The sequence below is a fragment of the Anolis sagrei genome, chromosome 2, assembly GCF_037176765.1.
Source record: "Anolis sagrei isolate rAnoSag1 chromosome 2, rAnoSag1.mat, whole genome shotgun sequence".
Lineage (NCBI taxonomy): Eukaryota > Metazoa > Chordata > Lepidosauria > Squamata > Dactyloidae > Anolis > Anolis sagrei.
In genome coordinates, this window is record NC_090022.1 from 268359909 (window position 1) to 268381867 (window position 21959).

General features: G+C 38.0%; 1 protein-coding gene across 1 annotated transcript in view; it reads right to left on the minus strand.

Annotated features, from left to right (window-relative positions):
• The window catches only part of CWC27 (CWC27 spliceosome associated cyclophilin), a 122645-nt gene that overhangs the window by 21674 nt on the left and 79012 nt on the right, over positions 1–21959 (minus strand). Inside the window, exons 12-13 of the mRNA XM_060761551.2 lie at positions 7508–7617; positions 6584–6687 (exon numbers count right to left, since the gene is read on the minus strand). Coding sequence (XP_060617534.2) covers positions 6584–6687; positions 7508–7617 — 214 coding nt within the window. The remainder of the gene's footprint in view (positions 1–6583; positions 6688–7507; positions 7618–21959) is intronic.

The window sequence follows — 21959 nt, forward strand, 5'->3', positions numbered from 1 at the left end:
AAAACATTCCTCTGGCATGCCAAATTTGTGACAAACCTTTCAATATCATAGGACGTTTGGTGGTTTGTTATGCTTTTTCTTCCACTCTTCCAAGAAGAAAAGTCACATCAATTTACATGAGGTCTATTTTATGAGATGCTCATGTAACAGGGCCATGAATTTTGTTGGAGTTTATGGCTCATGGCTGAAATGAAGATCTGAAGTCCCTATCTCCCCAAGATGTCGTCAAAACTGAAAATATATTCTCAATCTGCCTTTTCATGCAAACCTTGTAATTACTGAAACATTTATGAGTCCTTGGAAAAATTTATTCTAGTCAGGAGCAAGGTCCTTAGCATGTCAATGCTTTAGGAAGCATTCAAAAATGAAGCACATCTAAGTCTGGAATGCAGACACTGGAATAGGCTGATGCTGCACACGAGAATCACTGCCAGGGAATGCATTTAACTATCTTACTTCATATATAAACCCAGGTTGTGCATGCTTTTGTAACTGCTGGTGTAATCACTTCCAGAGTGGAATATATTTATATAACAGACTCTTAAACCAACTTAACCTAAATCCAAACAAGAATGCCCATAATCAAAAATATTTAACCACTTAGCAGAAAGGAACTAAATCTATTGCATCCAATTGCCAAATTGGGGTGAGTCCATGCTAAGTGAAAGCTGCCCTCTCATGCCATAACAGAGAAAGAATGAAAGTTGATATTTTTCTTTACTGTGTATGTATAGTTTGTTTATTTCAAATCTTCTATTGCAAAGCCTGATAGTCTTGGAGCTTGAGTGTGCAGTGTACTTTTTTTATTCTATATTTAATGGTTTGACCTTTCCAGAATGAATTTTATAACAAACTTTTCATTCTAATGTATACTCTATTCATTCTAATGTATACTCTAGCTTAGAAAAGTTACTTTTCACTGCCACTGCCCCAAAATGTAATTTTCCCCAACTTTATGCATCGCTGTGCAGATTCCTTCTCTAGTTTGGAAGTCACTATTTCTGGATCTTTTAAAAAAATGTTATCTCTCTTTCATATTTCTACATCTCAGAAAAACATCTTCAATGCAATATATGGTTGTTTTCTATTTCAGAATGGTGATTTTGAGAACAAAGTGTGACACAGTGACACATTTAACTATCTCATCACATATTTTACTGTATTTTATACAAAGTCATCAAAGACAACCCACAATTCTTAACTATTAACTATTAAGCTTGCTTGATGCAGAGATATGCAGATATAATTACCTGAGTCCTATTGTTAGTCTCTACTAGGGTAGATCCATTAAATTAATAGGATCTAAATACATATTAATTCACATTCAACAATTGATTCAATTGGACTCCAGTCTCTCTCTCTCTCTCTCTCTCTCTCTCTCTCTCTCTCTCTCTCTCTATATATATATATATATATATATATATATTAGTATTCCAACATATTCATGGGAACTCTTTTGGTGAAGACATGGCCATCTCCTAACAAACTGCAGAACTGCCACAAACTGAATACTCTACTGTACTGTCTTCAAGTAAAGTAACTGGCTATGTGCACATCCCACAGTGGTGTGTGTGGAACCTCTACCATATGCCATTGTTGTGAATGAAGGAGTTTCTATTTTCTCTGAACCGGGGCATGATTGCAGTTTTGTTCCAAAAGAAACCCACTAAGTTGCTTTGTTCAATGGGACTTATCCTGCCTAAATTCAGTCGTTCTGGCCAGAATCCACAAAGTGGCTTAGTTACAAGAATATGTCAAGGCAGATGATGTCAATGCTGGTGAAGTGAAACAGAGGTGAAGTGAAAGGAAAACATTTCCTCTTGTATTATTTTTACCTCCGAAACACACACACAAATATATCTAGTGCCACAACTGATGACACATATAAGAATTTCATTGACACAAAAGTTGGAACATCATCTACCTCCCAGGTCAGCTGGGATTTGTTTTGAATAATGGAGCTTCTCAGCCCATTTATGTTTTTGAAAAGTGACTTCTTCAGAGTAAGGCAATAGGGCAGAGGTGGTTTCTGCACAGGCAGTTGCCAGGACAATTCTTCTATAATGCCACACTTTAACAAGAGAGCATTGTATTTTGGCAGTGGTATCTCTCCAAAGACCTATGCTACCTTTCTTCTGTGGCCTTCTTATCTCCCTCCTGGTTCTCTGGCTCTTAGAGAGTCCCATCCAGTCATGTTCACAAAAACAGTTAGGGTCACCAGCTGTTCCATATATCTCCACTATCCTGGTCATGTTCCTGCTGAAGCATGTATCATGCCAAGAGACACTGAAGCAGCCATTGTGGTGTTTACCACATGGACCCTTAGCACGGACTCTCCCAACACTTCAGCTGTAGTAAAATGCCTCCCCTAATCTAATAGTCACAAGGCCTTCATACAAACTCATGGAAGGTCTGTCCCTCAGGTTCATCCATGTACTCCTCTGTGCTGAACCTATCAGAGCATAAAACATTCTGCCTGTGAACATTGGCAAAGGACCCCAAAGGAAACTCAATTGGAAGCTGCTAGTGAAGTTGAGATACTGTCCTAACATGCCCCCTGTGATGTTAGGATGGGAGATGAGGGAGAGCCTGAAGTCATAAACAAAAAATTGGAACAAAAAAATCTGAAGGCATCAAGAGCACCTTCTTAATAACAGTAATGAAAATAGTTACTGTTAAATTTATCAGCACTGAACACCTCATCTTCAGCCACAGCCAAAAAAAGATGAAAAAATGCTGTAACCGTCCTTTCTGTGCCAAATCTAAGTTGTCATGTGGACAAGGACTGTGTCGGTTTGCATGAGGCCCCATCAGCAGCTGTAGAAGTGTCCTGTCAGCATTTACAACCTGTGTTTTATACGCACTAAACATTCTGAAGCTTTGTTTTGTGGAGACAGGAGAACCAGCAGACAGAACTTTTGCTGAGTTTCAGAGGTATGTCCCACTAAGTTTCTCAACCTTAGAACGAAACTCTATTCTATCCATCTTGTGTTAGATCTTTTAACAATGCTTCCTCAAATGCCTTGTAAAACAGTAAAATCTGGTAGTAATTATCAAACACCATACACACTGTTTACAGTAGAGTTGTAATTTTTTAAAAATGTTTTTGCACAGAGAAGTAAAATACGTCTGAAAAGTACCCAATTGTCTGCTGTATTCCATGCCAACAGGGCAATTGAGCCAAAAATGCAGGGAGAGAAAATACTGCCAAATAAAAGAAAATATAACAAATTGGTAATGGCTTCTATCTTGACAGAAAATGAAAATTATACCTCAATGTGTGGCCACTCATGTGGACACATAAGAATGTCTTACAGGCAATCATTTTGCTTCAGATAACACACCCTGACAGTAGTGCACGGCATACTGGCTGGATTTCACTTTCCATAAAAGCAGCAACCATAACCTACAAAAGGGTCTAGATATCATATAATTTATGCATATCACACAAGCACACGCATACACAACATATATAATAAATAATCACAGCGTACTGCCATATTTTGAGGAGTGGGTTGGAAGTCAGCATTATACATTCCTTCAGGTTTGCCACAATTGGATCCAGCCACCCAATCTAGTTAAGGACCCTGAAAATGGGTGGGGAGCAGAGGAATTTGAATCCCAATGGTTTTTTCCCCTCATAAGATTCTGTGCACTTTTTATAGTTTTCTAAATACTGAATGCTATGATACTGAAACCACTTATTCCAGAGTAGCAGAATGGATAGGAAGTATCTACCGCTCTAGTTTACCCCTACTCTTGTTACATGTATATCAGGCTATGTCCTGATTCAAATTAAATGTAAAGATTGGCTTGGCACTCTATGAATGAGCTTACAATAGGGATCCCTGCGTGGACATGCCCCCTACACCGCTCATGAAGTCATATTCTCTCAATTCTTTCCTGCTTGTGACAAACCACAGTCTACGGCTTATGCTTGTTCTCCAAAGGGGCGGGGGGAGATTTTCTGGGAAAACAAGAAACGTAGTTTGCTACTTTGGACAATGGGAAGGAACTGTATGAAATGAGGTCAATGTGCATGTTAATATGTTTCAAAATGTATCAACTATGGTTTCATTCCCAAAAGAAGACAGAGGAACACAAACAAGTACTTCTGAGTAACAATTTTGGACTCTACGTTGGTAAAAGGTATCCACAGAAGACACAATGGATGTTATTGAATTTATTGAATTTATTCTGTGTAAAGCAAACCCATTGTTCATAAGCACAAGTAGGAGGAGAAGCAGTTGATTTGAGGGCAATTTGGGGGTGGGGGTGGGGGTACTGGGGCAGCAAAAGCCATAGGCCACAACATTTCCATCTCTTTTCTAATGAGATGAGGATGGGGGGAGAGACAGAAGAGAGACAAAGAAGGGCAGGAAGAATGACAAATAGCTGCTTGGACTGGCCAGGGCTGGCTTCCCCACCTCGCCCTGGCAGCCTTTGCAGGGCTGCCCTGGGTCTTCGCAAGGCTCCGTGGCAGCCAGGGCCAGCTTCCCCCCCTCGCCCCAGCAGCCCTACGGAGACCACGGAGCCCTCCAGAGGCCCAGGGCAGCCCTACAAACACTGCCAGAGCAAGGTGGGGAACCAGCCCTGGTCAACCAGCGGCAGGCCCCACCGCTAGATTGGCCATGGCTGGCTTCCCCACCTCGCCCGGCAGCCTTTCCGTGACTGGTTGGCCAAGGCTGGCTTCTCCACCTTGCCCCAGCAGCCTTTGCAGGGCTGCCCTGGGCCTCCGAGGGCTCCGTGGTCTCCGCAGGGCTGCTGGGGCGAGGTGGGGAAGCTGGTCCTGGCTGCCATGGAGCCCTGTGGAGGCCCAGGGCAGCCTAGAAAGGCTGCCAGGATGAGATGGGGAAGCTGGCCCTGGCCAAACCAGGGGCGGGGTGGGAAGAAGAAGCCCCCTGCAAGCAGTGGTTCGTTTTCTGCGGACTCGATGTTTTAAAACCACAAAATGTATAAAAATATATTTAAAATATTAATTCTCAGCCCTAACCACGAAACAGCGAGTCCGCGGAAAGTGAACTGCGAAACATCGAGGGAACACTGTACAACTTCATAACCAATGTGGGACCACAGGAAAAGGAAAAAAAAACTACCTTAGGCTGCAAAGGAGGTGATAATCTAGATTAGAAGTCAGCAACCTTTTGACATCTGGGGCACCACTTGGTTGCTGGTATTTGAAAAGGTTAGATACTAGCTATTGATGGTGGCTATGGGAAACCTCTTAGCAGGCAACATCTAGTCTGCAGTTTGGCCATGAACACTGTGGATTAAAAGTTTAGCTATTCAATTTATACAGTAATTTCACATGTCTCCAGTAAAAGAGCAGCAACATAGCTTTCTAGGAGAATACACAAAGTCCTTCTCACTTGTCTACAGTGAACCAAATATTATGTATGATTTAATGGCAGTACTTTAAAACTGAAGAATGAAAATGAAAACTTCCATGATTCAACTCAAGTTTAGGCATACAAATGGTCCAGATAGTGGCTGCTGAATATTCCCTCTGAACTTTCTGTTGCAGAATTTAACTAATGCCAGCCTTTGGCAAGACCTTTTGTTTAAAAAGAATACAAAATAATATGTAATTAAGATGAGATATCCTTTCAAATTAAACTTAAATTTGATCAATCTATTCTTTGTGGCAATAACAAAACCAATCATATCATTTCCTCTACCTTTAATATTGCTATGGCCATACCATGACCACCACAACTGCACAGCAATACAGAAACTGAGGTCGTGTCTGCCATATAATATAGGATTCTTGCAAGTAATTCAAAACAGTCAAAATTTTCACAGTAGCTGCAAATCCAGTAAAACCCAGCAGGCCCTATTCCTCTTTGCTACCTCTAATAAATGCAAACTCCTAAAGAATCTAAGAAAAAATAGATACATATTTCAAAGACCATTTAACTACATCCATGTTTACATTCAGTGTTCTCATTTCTCTTACAAATGAAGATATCCTTTGGCAGGCAAAGTCTTTAAGACAACGCTAGGAAGATGTCCTTTACTCACAAAATGTACAAGAAGCAAGAACTGTTATTTGTAACATGCCAACTCAAGGCGTTATGTCTCCACCATCACCTCCGTGTTTTGTCTTCCAATAAATATTTAGTACTATTTTCTTTTGACTTTTAAAAAGCCTTAGGGGAAATCTTGTTAGCATGAACTGTAACCTATTAAACAAGCAACTGTTTCAAATGTTACAGTATATTATAGCATGGGAGAAATGATTAGTTAGTTATATATTCATTTTTAGAAAGTGAACTTTTATGAAGGTAGGAGTTGTCACTTTCCAATATGAAGAACAACCTTCCTGCTCAAACTATGGTTTGGACATCAGGGCTGTGCCTCGGGGTTAGTCTGTCTTTCTCCTTTGTATATTTCAATTATCTTCCTCAATGACCAGCTGAGATGTCAAGCTGGACTAACTGCAATTCACGCAAATTAATGTGTTTCATTCAGGTTGCCTAGTACAAAGAACTTGGCGTCCTCTCTTCCCCAATCAGCAGAACCACAGGGATGTAACACTATTGTATTTCTCTCTAGGCAAAATTTGAATCCAACAATTCCTTACCATCCTTCATCATTCTCAACTTCAGGTTCAGATGCTTCATTTTCAGGAGTTTCTTCTATTGCCTGGTTTAGTTTTGATTTGAATCTGTCCAGTAGTGCCAGTGTCTGGAATTAAAGTATATTATTTAAAACACACATTAACCATGCCAGTCTGTCTTAACTACACACTATGTATTCAAGGAGAGGAAATTTTATGTTCTGTTGTAAAATAAGTTGACTAAACATATTGTTTTAGTTTGAAATATGTGTGTTAATGATTATGTGTACTAAAGAGATATCCAAAGGTTGACAGCCAGTTGATTGTTCTGAGTGTTTCATGTCAAGTATTTTGCCTCAATCCAGTTTCATGTGACTCAATCCATGCTGTTCCAATGTACTGAATACAGTGGCAGATCTCAATACAAACAGAACTGAATTGCCATCTTCTAGAATGGGAAATCCTTCACTTTCTGAATGAAGGATGTGGAGCAGTTTATTCTCTTGCAAAGGTCTCTGGAGAGCTTTATGCTGCTGCTCTACAGAAGGCTATGCACAAGTTTCATAAAGCATGAGCACCATCCTCAGTAGTTTGAGTTGTGTGTGTATGTGTACTGTCATTTTCTTAAATAACTGCTGTAGCATTCTGTTAGAAGTGTCTCTGTTGAGTGCGAATAAAAACATCAGCAGACAAATGCTCCTGAAAGGCAGCTTTCTCATTGTTAACAATGTTTCCTTGCAATATTGACAATATCCGGATGTGCTCACCATCCACACAGGGCAACGGTGAGGTCTGTGACTGAATTGATTGCAAAGTCTAGAATCCTCTATAATAGACAGAAGTTCCTTGGTAAACAACTCAATGTGAAGGCCACTTAATTACAGCTTGCTAAGCAGAAAATCGCTCTGGCTTCAATTACATACCAGATCAATGATTCAGATAGTTTACCTGATCTTCACGAGAGGTTCCTTTCTTTGGTTGTTGCTTCTTCAGGTGTTCATATTTCTTCTTCTCTTCTAGGTATTCTGCAACTATGCTGTTTGGTACAGCTTTCTCTTCTGCATTTAGAAAACAGTGAAAGTATCCATTTTACTCAAGGATGCAATACTTACAAGCACAGAAGATAAAAGATAAAACACATGCCTGTAGAAGCTTTTTGCTTTGTTACTACAGTCAAATTAGACAATCAACATGTGTATTTATCATAACGGACAGTTTCGTGGGATAACAGTGCACTGCCATGAATGTTCACATAGATAGAAGTAAGCCCATATAATTTAGTGGGCTTACTCTTGGGCATATACTATCTAAAACCACGATTTCAGGCTAAAATTTGCTTATTTAGTTACTATAAAATATTTATACTTAAACTCCCTGATGGACAACTATTGTTTTCTCCTACCCTTGGAGAGGAATTTTGTTTATACTTTGGATCTTTCAGTACTCTCTTTTTACAAGTACTGTATATTAGAAATGCAGAAGTTCATACACAATACTCTTATCTCTTCCATGTAAATTTCTGAGGAACCTCCTCTAAAAAAAAAAAGATAACTTTCTAACATTTGGAATGCAAAATCTTCCTTGAGAATATTGTTGGAAAGGCTTTGAAACTAACTAATTTTAAACATGGCAGCACTTATGATTTTTGGAACATCTAACAGACTTCTGCACCATCATAAATGACACATTTGCATTCATCTCTTTCTAGTTGTGGACCGTACAAACTATTCTATTACTCTTGCAGATGTTACAGACAGTCCCAAGAGACTACCTATTCCATTATAGAACACTAAACTCTAAATGTACCACAGCATATGTGATCTGAAATAAGATCACAGTTGCCACGAAGGCTATGCAACCCCAAAGTATCCCAGACAAGATGGTTACAGTGTAAATGCTGAAGCATTCCAAGATGATGGGAGTCTCTGCACTACTTCATAGAATGCCCTGTCAGCTGTCGATCACTGAGATTGGTTGTACAACTACAGAATCCAGATGTTATCTCAAGTAGCTATCACAAGGTACAGGCACAATGTACAGTGGGAGATTGTTGGAAGAAATACCTGATCAGGAGATGGAATCACTATGGATCAAGACCAATACCGCATACTCAAATTTACAATATCTTCATGACATATGTCTCTTTATTCTTCTTACAATTTGATAGATGAGAAAGTAAGAGCTGAATTGTGCTTTAGTGAGTGTCACTCTACCTCTTGAGGAGGAAAAGAGAGTAATTGAAAATCTCCGCCCATATGTTAAAGAATCAAGTTTTCCTCTCCAACTTAAAACTGAGTGAAAGCCCAATCCTATGTTTGTTTATCCAGTAGATAGTTCTGATGCATTTGCTGGAGCTCTCTCCTCGGCAGACTTTTTGAGGAGTGTAACTTAAACTATGCAAGGCATTCCTCTACAAGGGAGGTGGGCAAAGTGCAGCCTTTCAGCTATTCTTGAACTGAAACTGTCAGCATTCCTCATTATTGGCTATGCTGACAATATCTAGAGGGCCATGTTTTGTCTACCCCTTCCTATAAATCCTTAAGAGTATTGGGTTGTTTCATTAAGAATGACTGTAAGTGGATGACTCATATGTACAATACAATATTAGAGAACAAAATCTGTATTATGCCATTATAAGAAAATGATGGACTTCACGACTAATGGAAAGTAAAATATAATATTGCACAACTTCCCTTTACATATTATCACACATGGAGATAATAACTGAGTTTTTGTAAATGGCTGGAAAGAACATGAGGAATTAGTCCATAGCTGCTAATGGGTTTGCTTTGATTTGCAGATTAATAAAATAAATTGATCTGTGAAACAAAGAAATGAAATTTTTTATCAGAATATTATAATCATCTATGTGACATCTATGTATGCATCTATGTATGCTAATATATGTTTCTTTGCAGAAGTCAGTCAGTGAGTCTGATCTTCTTGATAGTAAGGCTGTTTACCCCTAAATATGTGTCATATATATGCTAGCTCATTAATCTGAATGCAATCAATAAAATGTTTATTGTACTTACACATTAAACATTTTAGATGTGTACCGTTCTTCTAGTAAATATAATTACTCAATTGAGTCTAGCTTTGTTGGAAATGGCAACCATCCAAGCCTCCACTAACTGTTTGTAAATGTGTATAATTATCAACCTATATTGTATGTACATTTTGGTTTGCCAGTTTTACTGTACCTCTTTGGTGTGGGAGGGGCTTCAGGCACAGGACTCCATTTTGTATGTAGGTCTGTGGAGGTGGATGCATGTTTGCTTTTGGACTTCAATGTTATAAGTCTTCTCACCACTTCTTTGGAGGTGAATGTGTGTGCTTATGGACTTGAGTGAATACAGATATAGGTACAGCTGCGCCTGTACCTTGGGAAGTCTGACTTGGGCACGGTAGTCCATGCTCTGGTTACATCCCGTATAGACTACTGCAACGCTCTCTACATGGGGTTGCCTTTGAATATGGTGCGGAAGCTTCAACTAGTCCAACGAACGGCAGCCAGGTTGTTAACAGGAGCGGTGCTCAGGGAGCATACAACCCCCTTGTTGCGCCAGCTCCACTGGCTGCCAGTTTGCTACTGGGCCCAATTCAAAGTGCTGGCTTTGACCTATAAAGCCCTAAATGGTTCTAGCCCAACTGACCTGTCCGAATGTATCTCCCCTTACGAACCACTGAGGACATTAAGATCATCTGGGGAGGCCCTGCTCTTGGTCCCACCTTTGTCACAAGCACGTTTGGCGGGGACGAGAGACAGGGCCTTCTCAGTGGTGGCCCCTTGGCTATGGAATGCCCTCCCTAGGGAGATCAGATCTGCTCTCTCTCTCTTGACGTTTCAGAGGCAAGTTAAAACATGGCTATTCGAGCAAGCGTTTACAAACACAGAGTAGCTAAAATAGGAAATCGAATAACCTGTCAATGGAACTAGACAACACTTGAGAATAATGAGACGCTGATGATGTTGTTTTTACTGCTTTTGTGATGTTTTATACTGTTTAACTTTTTTTATCTATATTATGTTTTATGTATACTGATTTGTTGGAAACTGCCTTGAGTCACAGATTGGCTGAGAAAGGCGGTATACAAATACAGCAAATAAATAAATAAATAAATAAATAAATAAATACAGATATACCTGAAAGACTATGTGCCTGTATGGTAAATATATACCAGTTTGTTAGTAAACAAGATATGTTATTTTTCAAAGAAGACTTCTTTGTTTTGTCTCTTGAGTGCATGTTTTAACTAAGAGGTTTTAAGGGAGTGTATATTCTTTTTGGGCAACAGCAAATTACAACTGAAATTTCTACTTCAAAGAAACAACCATCCTCTGCTAACCAAATATATTTTTGTAGTGGCATTTCTTAGTCCTTGGCCATTTAAAGACATGATTCTTCAGTTTAACAGCTGAGCTATCTGTGTGCTAGTACATTAATACTTTATGAATATCACTTGTCTTAAAGGTTGACTTCTAACAAGGTCATACTTTTCTTGACTTGTGGTTTTCAAGGGGTTTCTATGTTTATAGCAATTCACATTGGCCAAACGGAGGTGACATCATTTTACCTTTGCAATAAGGTTATGGTGCACTGGAATTTCCAATAGATTATTGAATTTCCAATAAGCTTCTCACTTGTCAAACTTTACTTTCCACTTAGCTTCAATTCAGCCAACAAACTTAAGTCATTCTCATTGTAAACTCTTCCTCTCTGTTTTGTTACCCAAGACTAAAAGATAAGTCAATATAATGTTATTTTGTAAATTTAAAAATCTAAATGAATAGATCAATTCCTGGAATAATCTACAGTTACAAAAGATGCACAGGAAATATACGTATGAAGGATGCTTTTGAGGACCTCTATGGCCATAAGTTAAAGATGACTTGAGGACAGTTAACACAGTGAAGAAATGCAGATATTATAAAGTAATGCAATGCAATGATCAAGCTGATAACTAACTGTGAAGAATTAGGGTAAAACGTCTTCAGTATTCAATACATTCAGACCAGGACAGGATCAAGAGATTAGAGAAACTACTGGGAGAAAAGTATGAGACAAATGCTTCCTTTATCTGCAAGACTGGATTCAGGTTTCCAGCTTTCAGCAACACTTTGTCTTAATCTATTTTACTCTTTTTATTTGGTGCCCAAGACCAGCCCTACAGGATGTTGAATGATGCTGCCTCCAGGCACTGCCTTTCCAGCTGTTATAACTGGCTGCTGCTCTTATGTTTAATGGTAACTATTGATGGCTTTCTTGTTTTGTCCTGTCTTTTTTGGCTGAGGAAACCACAAATCACTGCAAAAAGAAAATGCACATGTCTAAAATCATAGACGGATTTCATCATGTTAATTTTAAAAAAACAGAAACAAACAGAAGCAACAAAAAGTGTAATGAAGGAAAACCAATAAGTTATTTAAGTAATTGTTGCAACAAGCACAGTGGATTCATCTATTTCTCAACTATTTTGGATGCAAAGAGTGCAATCATATTATTACTAATTTGTCAAAGGTAAAGAGTTGAACCCCTGGACATTTTACTTGTTCTGTTACGTTTTACACATTCATGGAGTTGTGAATTTGTTAAGAAATCTGGCTACAGAAAAAAATGTGGTTGGCCCTGAAAGGTCAATTTCTGAGTATGGAATGACTTAAAAAATATTTGGGACAAATTTTTAAATTATTTGAAAAATCAAGTCATTGAGATGGCTGAATTCACTGACAAAATGGAACATTTGTGGCAGAAAATCAAGGTGATAAATAAACATATATTATTTCATAGGAAAATGTTTAGGGCTGTATGATATTGATTCATATAGCTTGTTGGGAATATCTTAAACTATGATTTTCTGATGTAGACACTGCCAGAAACTATGGTTTAAGAAATCAGAAAAGCTTCAATGAAGCGGAGCATAAAAAGAAAAGGGCAGGGCGAGGAGATGTGTCATAGGTGCAACATATCTGTAAATAAAACATGGTTCACTGGTCTGCTCTTACATCCAAAATGGCCTTATTTATATATAGAATTTAAAACAACAACATATATTTCAATTTGTTGTTAGAAATGCTACCATCCTGAACAATACTTTCATATTGTATTAATTAATGTCCTTGGTTTTTATTGTCTAATTTACCATTTTAACAAACATCTAATTATTCTTACTAGGAAAATATACAGTACAGCAGTGTAGTTGACAAGAGAGAGAAGCAACCATCAATTAGATTTTCTTTTCTGCAATTAAAGATCACACAAACTTAAAGCACAAAATGACACTAACAGAAGATCAAACAGAAGGTAATTATAGGGGAACGGAAAGTACTAAGGTTTCAGATTAGTAAATCTATACTGAACCTTGATGTCTTTTTTTTTAAAGGATGGTATAAGCTGTAAGGCTGACAGGTCTTTAGAGAGAAAGTAAGTTGTGTCAAACAGAAAAAAGGCAAAACACAATCATTCATTTTTTATTCTTATTTACAGATTTTGGGCTGACATAGAAATCTTACATTGGATTGCTTGAGGGGCACTGATCTAGCAGGCCATTTTCCCTAGGAAATAAAACCCTTAGTTGAAAATCTACAAAATGTCGACAAATATAGAACCACAAAATAAAATTCATCTCCTATGGGAAAAAGTATGCTAGGGTCTCATGTGAGAATGAAGTCTTTGAAGGTGAATAGAAATCTGAAGAATATGTTGTTGTTGTTGTTTTAAAAAAATCTGGATATAAATAACGTCATTTGAATGTAAGAGCAGACCAGTAGGCCATGTTTTTTTAGACTGCGCTGTGCCTATGCCACATCTTCTCACCCTGCCCTTTTCTTTATCATGCTCCACTTCATTAAAGCTTTTCTGATTTCTCAAACCATAGTTTCTGGCAATGTCTACATTCGAAAACTGCAGTTTAAGAGATTCCCAACAAACTATATGAACTAATAATATATCTATTATTTATACCACAGGACCCAGGTCCCTGCGGGGCCGGAGCCTGGAGAACATGGGATAGCTATGTAAACAGTTGCGGCCGGTTCTAACTTGGAACCAGCCCAACTGTTTACATGAGCCGAAAGTCGCAATCTGCTCTGGATTCTTGAGGGGGGGGGGCAATCTGTAACTTTGGTTAACACAGTTCAAGGCAGCGTTAAGCAGTTCTGGTGTGTGTTAACCTAGATCAGCTCTTCGTGTCATTTGGCTACATGGAGCTGATTCGCTTGTCCTTTGCACTAAGTGGTCAGTGTAAATGTGCCCCTAGAGATTCCTAGAGGGCTGTTCTCTCAGATAAAACACACTCTCTGTGTTTTTTCACTTTTGTTGGAGTTCTGCAACGTTACTCCGAGAAAGATATTGAAAACGTGGCTTTGAGATCAAGCCTTTGGTGAATAACACAGTGCAATAGATGGACTTGGAATTATGTGTAATGATTACTGGAATGGCCTGGATTATAATTGTGGATAGCGTGGTTTACAGAAGTAATTGTAATGTTTAAATGTTTAAATATTTTTAATCTCATTTTTAAATTTTAATTAAATTTTTTATTTAATTTTATATTGGATGTCTATTGTTTTAAGGCATTGAATTATTGCCTATGCTGTAAGCCGCCTTGAGTCCCCTTCGGAGTCAAGAAAGGCGGGATATAAATATAGTAAATCAATAAATACATACACGTGGAGAGATGTCTGTACAGAACACTTGCACACTCACTCCTCTCTCACACACATACCCACTTATTAAAAGATAATTTAGTCCAAGATCTGTCCACTGCCTGACAGTGGAGGGAGACTATAGAGGGGGTCAGCCAAGTCACCTGTGGAAGAAAGACAGTCTAGGCATAACCACAAAAAGGATATCCACTGTTCCTCATTTTTTTTCTAATGCCATTTTACGCTCAAATTATTTGTCAGCTTCTATATATAAGCTGAATTTATAGCAGGCCTGATTCTGAGTTTGGTTTGTCTTTAATAAGAGTTTTATGTTTTAATCATTAAAAAAACTGCCATTCTGTCTAGACTTGTGCAGCCAGTACAAAATACCATGGACATGAACTACAGCAGCAAAGAAAAAAAAAGAAAACAGAAGTATCTGGGGAAAATAGTATGTTATATTTTTTTTGCCTAACTTTCACAAAATATTGGCCCAATACATCTTGGGAGTCCTTCTTCATTCTCTAAGACAGTTACTATACAATGCTCTTTCGCTAGCTCTGTATCTTCTTTAATGAACATTTTCCCCAAAATTCTGTCATTGTGATATGTCTTATTTTACAACAAACAGTCCTCTGTTTGAAAGACAGTTCTCTAGTTGAAGGAACGGCCGACCAACCTGAATGACTACTTGGCCCAAGTCCAGTTTAAAGATAAAGAACTAGAAGAAGGGAGACACGATGGTCCTGAACTTCCCCATCAAATAATTACTATCGTACTAAGAGATCGGACTGATTACTTGGTCATATTTCCCATCCCAATCTTTAGAGTCATTCGGTCTCTTTTGAAATGTATATCTGGACATATAAATTAGCATTTGTCACTTCTATGAGAAATCTCTGTACTTTTTTTTAGTAGTGTACTTTTTATTTTTAATTTTTAAAAAGGGTGAGCAACAATTGCCCAGATGTGAATCGAAGAGCTGCACATTGCTCTAATCACAGTTAAAGCACTTTAGCATTTGTTGCTCCACTAAACATATTCTTTTGACTTATGACCTCCTTTTTTGCAAAGTGATATAGGAATGAAACACTGGCTTTTAAGCCCTAGCTGTATTCATAAAGCATATCTTTAAAATCTAAGTAAAGTAAGGGAAGCACATCGCATTAAGTTGCCATGTCTTAAAATACTGGGAGATATTCTAATCAAAATCATTTCCAAATAAAGCTTAACATTTGCTCGAATATAACACTTAAACTCCCCCAAATGCACTTTACTGAACTCCATCCTCCCCATAAAACATTTCAGTTCAAATACTTTTGGCTACTGGAGAGATGTTCAGATTTTTACACAGGACTTTACAAAATTAACCTGGCATGCTTTTGAAGTTTTGTTTACAAAACGTAACTCAAATAAATCTAATAATGAGATTGGATGGGGTGATGATAGGACACTGGAAAAGATCCAATTGCATTCAATGTTTTTAACAGTCCATATCTGTGTGGTAAAATTAGTCCAAGCAACTGTTCTGATTCTGCTGCAATTGTCCTTAAGGACCATCTAGTCATAAAAATGCGATTATAGCCTGAAGGTACAGATTTTAGTGGTACCAAAACCATTGTTGTTTGAACAACAAACACAAATGATGAAGCTGATATATCTTAAAGAAATAAATAAGACATACAGATCTATGCCCTTAAAGCAGCATTCCTCAACCTGGGGGTTGGGATCCCTGGTTTGGGGGTCTCAGAGGGGTTGCCAAAGAAAACACGGTATTTTCTGTTGGTCATAGGGGTTCTGTGTGGGAAGTTTGGCTCAATTCTATTGTTGGTGGGGTTAAGAATGCTCTTTGACTGTAGGTGAACTACAAATCCCAGCAACTACAAATGTCACGGTCTATTTTTCCCAAACTCCACCAGTGTTCATATCTGGGCATATTGAGTATTTGTGTTAAGTTTGGTCCATTCATCATTATTTGAGTCCACAGTGCTCTGTGGATATAGTTGAACTACCACTCTAAAACTCAAGGTCAATGCCCGCCAAACCCTTCCAGTATTTTCTGTTGGTCATGGGAGTTCTGTGTGCCAAGTTTGGTTCAATTCCATTGTTGGAGTTCAGAATGCTCTTTGATTGTAGGTTAACTATAAATCCCAGCAACTACAGCTTTCAAATGACAAATCAACGCCCCCCCCAAACCCCACCAGTACTCAAATTTGGGCATACTGTGTATTTGCACCAAGTTTGGTTCAATAAATGAAAATACATCCTGCATATCAGATATTTATATTACGATTCATTGTTGTTGTTCATTTGTTCAGTCATCTCCGACTCTTCGTGACTTCATGGACCAGCCCACGCCAGAGCTCCCTGTTGGCCGTCACCACTCCCAGCTCCTTCAAGGTCAGTCCAGTCACTTCAAGGATGCCATCCATCCATCTTGCCCTTGGTCGGCCCCTCTTCCTTTTACCTTCCACTTTCCCCAGCATAATTGTCTTCTCTAGGCTTTGCTGTCTCCACATGATGTGTACTTCAACTCTGTCTCTAGTATCCTTCCCTCCAATGAGCAGTCAGGCTTTATTTCCTGGAGGATGGACTGGTTGGATCTTCTCGCAGTCCAAGGCACTCTCAGAACTTTCCTCCAACACCACAGTTCAAAAGCATCTATCTTCCTTCACTCAGCCTTACGATTCATAACAGTAGCAAAATTACAGCTACGAAGTAGCAATGAAAATAGTTTTATAGTTGGGGTCACCATAGCATGAGCATTAAGGGGTCACAGCATTAGGAAGGTTGAGACGCACTGCCTTAAAGCCTTCTGCAAAGCAAAGTATGTATGTATTCATTAAAATATTTATCATGAAGGCATACAAGTGAAGTTAGTATAAACCAGCTTAAACCATTTAAAACAATTAAAAGTGAAGCAAAATAATATTATATAACATAATTAACAAGTTAAAATGGGTTTAAAAGAGCAGTGCTTGATACAAACATTTTGTATTTCTTTGCAACTCTGAATAGAGACCCATTCTATACAATGAGGAAGGAAACAACTCAAGTAGCGAGAAGTGAAGTGGACAACTAATATTTATATAAGGGAGGCTTCTTTAACATAGTGGGTAAATCTACTCCTGTTTATACCTGGGTTTTGTTTTGATGTTGTGCTAAAGCAATGAAAACCATACAAACAGGCATAAAGTGTAGAATGTAGGATATCTTAATAACTCCTAAAATTTACACATGTTACTTCTGTATTAGGATAATCAGTGTGTTATTTTGGATAGGAGAGACTTGTCTTCAAGTCGAACCTATTTTGTGACCTCTGACCAATTATCACCTCCATGCCTCAAAGGGGTGTTGTGAGGGTAAAAATTGAGAGTGAGAACATGAATAATGCCTTTACTATATCTTAAGGAAAGTCAAGATCCTGGATGGTCAAAAATAACTATGAGAACTGAGCTCTGTCATTATGCCTTTGTCTCTTAACTCCCCTGCAGTTGTCATTCCCCAGTGCTCTGACTGAATGATTTCTGATGCACTGCAGATCATGGTGCTGGGAAATGATATCTACAGCTATTCCCTTGCTGTGGGATGCTTTGAATATAGACAGCTTAAGAGATCAATTGAGCTTTGCTGCTATTGCTTCTTTCAATATGTGCCAAGATCGGGAGAGTATTTCAAATTTCTTTCCCAATAGCCCAACTGCAGCCACCCGGAAACCCTTCAATTAGGGGGCTGCCTCTTTGGAAAAGGCAGATTTTGAGAGGTCACATTTGGTTATGAAACTGTATGAATATGGATCCCAAAGGTTACCGCTTAATATTTTTGTAACTACTGAACAGGATATCAACCATAACATTTAAGTACAGGTCGAGTATCTCGTTGAAACTGTTGGGACCAGAAGTGTTTCATATTTTGGATTTTTTTCAGATTTTTGAATACTTGCATATACTTAATGAGGTATCTTGGAGATGGAACCCAAGTCTAATGTTTGCATGTATATGTACATTGTAATCTGCCCTGAGTCCCCTGTGTGGTGAGAAGTGTGGAATATAAATATTGTAAATAATAAATAAATAAATAAATAAAATCATTTGTGTATCATTGAAAGTTTATACATATAGCCTGAATGTAATTTTATACCAAGTCTGGGTACATTTAACCACCAGAAAGCAAAATCAGCCAGAGAAGTGACTGATTTTGCTTTCGTCCACATAAATGGATGATTTTGGAGTATTTTGGATTTCAGAATTCTGAATATAGGATACCCAACCTGTATATAAACATACACAAACAAACTGTAATATTTAGAATAGAATAGATTCAATCTGGTGAAAAGTATTAAATACCACATATTGTGCTTATTTGACCTATAAAGACTCTTTGATTGTTATGAACATCATTTAAAAATAATAAAACTAAGAGAAAATAAAAAAAAACCCCGACTTCTGCTTAACAACAACAACAAAAGGACAATGACAATCTGGGAAATATTGTCTTGTTAGGCAGAGTGCTACCAAAAAAAAGTGCCACCACTAAGTTAGAGCTGTTCATTGTCATCTCCTGCCTAAACTCAGAAGAGGTGGACTTTCTAAACTGAGTCAATTCAGAGTTTGGGAAGAGCCTAAACAGTAAGACTGATGTTTATACTGCCTCTTCATCATTTCAAGGACCAAAAGAGGAACAATTTTTCATACAGCACACACACATCTGAAGGACCACTGTTGCTAGGATCAAGGTGGGTCAAACATGACAACAGAGTAGTGGCATGAACATGTATGCTGGCAATGAATATGGAACAATGATTTGGATCTTCCTCCTAGCACTTGCTTTCCTCACATACACATCCCGTTTTATAGTAATCTGATGGGACAGTGTTGACAGCTCTTGGAAAAAAGCCAGTCCTTTTTTATAAGCAGAATGTGAAATTGTTGGCCTCAGGGCATTGTCTTTCTTTGTAAGAAGGACTAAATGTAATGCAATGCGGAAAACGGTTGCTGGAAAAGCAACCACCACAGGTAAATATCAGAGGAAGTTGTGATCTCAAGATACATAAAGCTCAAAACAAATGAGCCAACAAGGTACGTAAGAATATAAAGCCATAAAACTACAGAGCCAGAAAGAAAGAACCCTGTTTAGATCGTTAAATGATAACCAAGATGCTCATGTATCCAACAGACTCTCCAAAAGTAGCATACAGTAACCAAAACAATTCTGTGCCAAGTATGAGGAAGCAGGCAATATCATAAAAAGGTCTCAATGTACTGGATAGTATTAAGATGCATCTACACTGTAGAATTAATGCAGTTTTACACAACTTGATCTGTCATGGTTCAATGCTATGGAATTATGGGAGTTATAGTTTTATATCCCATGGCCTGAATTAGCCAATCTTGCCCCCTCTCCCAATAATTTGATGGCAACTGCCTACTTGGGGCACAATGTTGTTTTATGGGATAGGAAGCACAATGCTGTGAGTACAGCTCTCCAAGTTCCCATAGAAGGTTGGTGTGGTTGCCTGACGCCTGAAAATTGCCCAACCCTTCTCTACATAAAATAATTTGACATGGGATGCTAGCTAAGTTAAATGTAGAAGGATCTGTTACTAAATTGTATAATGTGAGATCAATGAAGATGTGGTCTCCCAGATGTTTTTAGACTCCACTTCTCATAATTCCTGACTGTTTGCCATACTGTCTTGGCTGATGGAAGTAGAAGTCTAATGTTTGGAAGACACAACATTTGGGAGACATAGGTTTTCCACCCAGATATAAAGGCATGTACTCCGGGATATCCTCCCTGACTCCCGCAAAACAGTACATGCAGATCTATCATCTTTTGAGTGTTAAAATAATTTTTTCCAATTGTATAATAACAGTCATTTAAAAATGCCACAATAAAAATACACACTACAATACAGACAGGTCTCTTTATATGCTAACATAGCACTATTATTTATGTAATTCTCTCTTAAAATGTAACTTGGAAACTTTTAAATGATTAAATGTGATCTCTGTGTTGCCTCAGGAGTTATCTCAAATAACTATTGTTTTTAATCCTCTCTTTATTTTGAAAGCACTGGTTGTTCCGTCTAGCCTATATTTTGACAATTCACAAGCGAGGCATTGTTTTGATAATGCACCAGAAAGGAACAGACACCTTATCTTCACAAAGCAGATCAGAACATTTACTTAAACCTACATGTGTACAGTATTTAGCTTTTCTGCATGACAATTCAATCAAATATTTAAATTCAAAGAATAAGAGCAAGTTTGAGAAAAATAATTTAGAGTAAAGGCCTGCAGAAAATAAATAAATCTAGCCATAACTGGACTCCCAGGTTATTATGATAAAGTATTCTGGGTTGGGAGAGGGTAGAGTGGCATCATTATTATTCCTTAATGACAAAATAGGGCTCTAAGTGTCAGACTGCATAATTTGAAATATGAAGTCTTTTAGTTGAAACTTGGTTGACATATTTGAAGTCAAGACCAGTCAGTATTTATTCCTCTTTTTATACTATCCCTTTTCATAATGACATGTATCCCAACATTTCTCCAATCCAAGACCCAAGGAGGCTTACAAAACTATTAAAACAAATGAGCTTTAAAATAATAATTAAGCTATCAATAAAATTGAAATCAGTTAAAAACAGACAATTTGTGATGTTATTAAGCTCTATTGTTAGAATCTCTACATTTTATATTCTCTTTAAAACCATTTAAAAGTGCCAAAAATTAGTGTCTACCACAAACCCAACTCCACCGATCTTGGTGTTCCTTCCTCTTGATTGGCTCTGTAGTTATTCAAGTCCCTTGTTTTATTTGCTAACTTATTCACTACAGGATTCTCTGGACTCCCACTTCAGTTTCTGAGACTGAAGTTTCATGAATGTTGCCCCTCACATTTCCCTTCTTATTCTTTCTCATCTTTACTAAACCCAGTGAACACTGATTTCTGTATCTTCTGGAATCACCCTCTGGTTTTTTGTGTTGGTTTTTTTTTTTTTTTGGCATCTTGCACTGTGAGCTACTTGTGCTTAGTGTCCCTCAGCAACATAATAGGGAACAACCACACTCACAAATAACAATGAACCAGGATTGTGGTTTATCCAGGCTTAATGAGAACAACCAGCATGAGGAAATCACAGACAATTTGGCTGGTTTCTTTCTTCCTTTACACAAGTAAATTAAAGAAAACGGTGGGCTCATAAGTATATCCTAACAAGCCAAGATTTGTAACCCAACAACAAAAAATGATTCAAATCATTTTTGGCTTATTTAGGAGCACCAGATCAGGATCATCCATTTGGATATCCCAGTAAAAAAAATATTTCTTGGTTTGTTTTATTTGCTTGAATGAAGGGAAGAGGGGATAAACCATGCATGTGTACAAACACAGAGGTTGTGCATAATCCAAGAAGAATGTGGACTTACTGTTATGAGTGAAAACTACCTGTGTGTTGATTCTGCAATACCAAGTTTCTTTTTTTCTTTTTTTTAAAGCTCACTTATCACCAACGCAGCTGAAAAAGATGACTCTAGACCTCAGAAGCTTATGACACGAAATACATATGTTAGTCTTTAATGTGCCACAAGGCTCTCTCTTGTTTTTATTACAGATGGTATATAACATTGGGAATAAGCCTACTGTTTAAATTGGGTTTATGAGGTTTGACTTTTGCAAGATTTTGGCACAGCACAGCCTGAGGTATTTTAATGCATTTTTAAAGCCTGGTTTGGCAGCAGGATTACA